Source organism: Frankliniella occidentalis, unplaced genomic scaffold (assembly GCF_000697945.3).
Source record: "Frankliniella occidentalis isolate FOCC.00 unplaced genomic scaffold, Focc_3.1 Scaffold97, whole genome shotgun sequence".
In the NCBI taxonomy this organism is placed as follows: Eukaryota; Metazoa; Arthropoda; class Insecta; order Thysanoptera; family Thripidae; genus Frankliniella; species Frankliniella occidentalis.
Window position 1 is genome coordinate 404,613 of NW_026267226.1, and position 4,489 is coordinate 409,101.

Consider the following 4,489-nt stretch of genomic DNA (forward strand, 5'->3'; position numbering starts at 1 on the left):
TGGCACAGACAGTCAACTACCGTACATCACCGATCACCGGTGCAAGCCTCCCCCTTCTCATCACACCACACCAGCAGGAAATGATAATGGTACAAAGAGTTAAAATACCAGGAAGATTTTGTTTAATTGGTGAATAGAGGTGGTCAGTGTGACACTGCATTTACATTATACTCAATGTGAGCACTTTAATAGTGTACAGCATAGCTGCAACTTAAATTACATCTTGTAGATTACAACATCCAATAACACAGGAATAAGACAAATGTTTTTTTGAGATTCTTTTATACAAGACATTATGACAATACTATAGAGAATGATTTGGAAGACATCTCCATATACAATGCTACAGCAATCATGAAAGTACTGGAAATACATTCCTTGGAAAGGTCATGACCAGAAATTGTCACCTAGTCTTTAGTCCATGTGTATCAGATAAAATTTTAAAAGAGGGAAACAAATCCTGATTTTAAGAAATAAGTATTCAGGAAGGGCATGGTGGATGGCCTGTTTTATGAAGATATTAATACTCAATCCTTGTTGTTTAATATTATTATTTTAATTCACCACACAATGTCTTTGCTCCACATTTTTCTCCACTTCAAATGTAGCTCACCAGAGAAAGTCAGCTACAAAGGTTTTTAGAGTTAGACCAATCTAGCTTTCTTTTCACGAGTCCACTTGGTATTCAAAACAAAAGTAAAACAGCTTTCAGTGGACATAGTCATACAGGAATGCACTCCATTCAAGTGCATTCAAAACCACATTATACACATTACTTGATTGTAGTTAAGTGACTGGCTGCAACTTAGAGCTAAACTATTTGATTTCTTTACAGATTTCCTTATTTTTAAGTCCATAGTATCACAGTTGTCAAAACTTGGAGGTTTATGTAACCTGCTAGTACTCCCAACATATCAGAACAGTTAGCAATTTACAGCGTCAATTTACACCACCAATACAAGATTACATTTCCTCTTGCTTTGGTGACAGTTGGGTTCTGCTGCAAGTAGGATAGTACTACAACTGTCTGTCCCTCTATGGGATAGGGCACTGTACATCTACTGCCTCAAAATAATTCTAGAAAGGGTAATGTGCAGGTGAATAATGAGAAAAAAAAAACAAAACAAAAAACAAGTTATTTCACTAGTGCTGAGACATAAAATTGACTATCATAAACTATGCGTTATGAGATATGAAAACTGAAAACTAATAGTGCTCTGTAGACTAAAGAAAAGGCAGTTGAATTTTATAACAGTGCAAGGGCTGAGCACATGCTTAAGATGAGGGCATCGTTCAGGAATGGATACATGTGCATTGGAACAAATGCTCCCGTGTATAAAATCAGTAATACACACCATGTACAAAGGCCATATGACTATTCAAATATTGAACATTTGGAAAATTAGATGTGATAATTAGATAGGATTCTGAAAGTCCATTTTGTACAGCTAGCAGTTTCCTTCAAACTTTTAGTTAGATACAAGAAATGATCCGCATTGCAATAACTCTTTTGAAATGTACTCCATGTTACATGATGTATTCCCAATAACAGCCATATCTTTTCCTAATGCATACTACTAAGCAAATAGGACAAGCTCTTTTGAAAGGAAAAAAGGATTCAGGCACAGTATATTTGGCAAGTTTCATTACATGAGGTAGCTCAAAGTTAAATTTACCCACTGTGCACAGCAGTTTAGAATAAAAGTGATGTACACAACCAATATCAAAAGAAAAAGAAAACATTTGTCATTTTAGCTCATACCTTAAAGGCAATTACAAAGCCTTTCTTTGAAAACCAAAAACAAAAGGAAAACAGGTCTAATATGTACCAGCGTACAGAAAAAAATGGAGATCAAGATGAAAACATCTTTCTTAAAAAAATTCCATATTTGCACAAATTAATTTAGGATAATATTATTCCCGGTGAATCAAAACATATAGTGCTAACGCAACAAGAACTGCATACTGCAAACAAACAAAATAAATAAAATCAGTTGCACTTCAGTTTAATGAGATGCTGATGATGTAAGAAGAAGATCAACACAACTTACCTTGAAATGAGGATAATCATTCATGTATATTGTGACAAGACCAACATACGGCAGAAACCCTCGAGCTCTTCCTACAACATGATTTTTCTGCAACCAGAGCTGGCCTGGGGCATAAAGCCCTCGATCGTCCACATTGTTGTTGTCTCCCTTTGTAAGGAATTTGACAGTACCATTGGACCTAGATTATGTAAAGTAAATAAATTATTTGATTCAAAGGTTTTCCAAAGATGTAAAAGCAGAGTTGAAAATTACGGGATGTACTAAACAAAATTTAAATTAAAGTTCAGGTCTTACTTCTCATGAAGTTTTAAAACTCTGTGCACTATAGGAATCTCTCTGCCTTCCACTTTGAACACCACAATATCACCGGCTCTTATAGGATCTTCTTGATTGTTTGTGAGGAAAAGTAGGTCTCCTCTTTGGAATGCAGGTTCCATGCTACCACTAGAAAAAAGAGAAGGAATTAATGGGCATTGTAATAAATTAAAAATATACGTCAGCAGTGTGTAAGGACTAGATTTGTTGAACATCAATCAGCTTACCTGAGTACTACTACTATCGGGCTTTCACTGCCTGTTACCACCATTAATCCCTTCCATATCATAAGAGCAGAGGATACTATCATACCAAAGCTCAATGCCTGATACAGCATCTGAAATACAAAGAATTCACTTTACAGGTTTTTCTAAAATGTGATCTGCACAACTTTTATGAATTACGATGAAGTCAAAACAAAGTAGGCACATATTTAAACTAAATGTTATTGGAAAATAAATAGAGCTAGCATGTATGATTTATAACCCCTTCATAAGAATCCATCAATAATAACAGATAGGAAGACAGAATTGCTCTAAATTCAATGAGAAAAGTATGAAAGAGACCACTGTTTCAAAAACAGATGGGAGTATGCTGTAGTGACATGTTGACACATAAGGAGCCTTAACCTATAAACTTGGAAACTACGACATTTCTAGAGAAGTAGAGACAAAATGAGTAAAATCTTTTGAGATAATTACTAAACATGTATTGAACAACTACAATTAAAATATTGGGGTATTTTATATAAGCTTCTCAATAACGGAACGGGGTAGAGCACAACCACTGGCTTTCAATAACTAATTACCTGGCGCTTGTTCATGCGCTTGAAGTCGTCCCACGCGTCCATTGTAAAGTTAAAGTGAGAAAAAAATTGATTCACGGAAAAGTAAACGACAGAAAATCTATCTTCAGGGAAACCGGCGTATTTTTCCCCAAGCGCCGTCCGGTGCAGGTCCACGTCAGTTTACACACCGCAAATCACTATCGGCAGTCCAAACCAAATCGTTCTGCTGGTTATTCGCACTACAGCCTCTGCACTGGAGCGCCACCTAGCGCCTGGCGCCTCGTCCACCAACCAGAAGACACTCCGCCGCTGTCAGCTGTCATCGCTAGCAAGTCGCTGGTCTCCCATCTACCCTGAGCTGAGGTCGCGGTTGCCCTGCGTTTATGCTTCACTCAGTGTACTGCCCGGACCTCCGCTTGACTTTCTCGCAAGCAATTTGCTGAAGTGATTTTGTTTTGTGCTATGTTTGCGACCTTCTGTGGATAGCGATCACAGTTTACGTAAGTACACCTAAGCCAGGTAGACCTCTGAAGCTCTAGTGTTAGGAGAGAACCGTTTGTTGACACCCTCAGTGAAAGTCGAGGGTGACAGTTTGAGAGCGGGGGTAGCATCCCCGAGCCGAAGGAAGGTTATGTTCTAGAAGGTAACATTTAAAACTCTTTGGCTTTTACCCTGATTTGCCGTGCAAGAGTCGCCATTGAGCTAAGGTATCAGGAATAATTTGTTTTTACATGGGGAGCTCTTGTCAGAAGTATATTGTGGCTTGTTATTAATTTTTATAAGGAATCAAAAATCAGTGCTAACAGCACTTGATTTTTAATAAAATGTACACATTTAAAAAGAATAATCCAAAGTAAAACAGAAGTGTGTGATTTAGGTTAAATTCAGCAGTGATTTTGGTATTTCAGTTGATGAGTTTGTTTCATGAAAAATTTTATAGTGATTATGTAAACAATTCTTAAACAATACAACTAGACACATTTAACCTGCACTTTTATTCAAACTATATCTTTCAGGTAAAATGATGGCTTGTTTCATGCTAAGCATTTTTAATGTATGTGCACATGAGTTTACTTATGATAGATTGAGATTAGTATTTTTTGTACATGTGAAAATGTTTGCTGAGGGTACCTTAAGGTCTGTCCCTGTCCCTGAAATGAAAGTTCATTCCAATGGTCAAGGGTGGCCGAGCACCTGCCTCTCCCAACATGGTACCCATCAGTAGTAGAGGGAAAACCTCCCCCCTCCCTTGCCCTTCTCTACCTACCGAATCACCCATATCCTCCCCTCCTTCCTTTCCCATCAGTTTCTTACCGTTCCCCTGAATCCAACATCG

The 4,489-nt window shown here is 37.6% G+C and overlaps 3 protein-coding genes across 4 annotated transcripts in view; 1 reads left to right on the forward strand and 2 right to left on the reverse strand.

The window, feature by feature from the left end:
- Window positions 1–4,489, reverse strand: part of LOC113205396 (formin-like protein) — a 71,812-nt gene that overhangs the window by 64,865 nt on the left and 2,458 nt on the right. The gene's annotated exons all lie outside the window — the stretch shown is intronic.
- Window positions 100–3,365, reverse strand: LOC113205355 (signal peptidase complex catalytic subunit SEC11A). The gene is made up of 5 exons (XM_026420942.2): window positions 3,175–3,365; window positions 2,594–2,703; window positions 2,346–2,495; window positions 2,052–2,229; window positions 100–1,965 (listed from the first exon to the last, which is right to left on the reverse strand). The coding sequence occupies exons 1-5, from the start codon at window positions 3,214–3,216 to the stop codon at window positions 1,915–1,917; spliced, it is 531 nt and encodes a 176-aa protein (XP_026276727.1). The 5' UTR covers window positions 3,217–3,365; the 3' UTR covers window positions 100–1,914.
- LOC113205353 (monocarboxylate transporter 14-like) overlaps window positions 3,446–4,489 on the forward strand; it is a 37,890-nt gene continuing 36,846 nt past the window's right edge. Inside the window, exon 1 of the mRNA XM_026420941.2 lies at window positions 3,446–3,653. The gene's annotated coding sequence lies outside the window, so the exon portion shown is untranslated. The remainder of the gene's footprint in view (window positions 3,654–4,489) is intronic.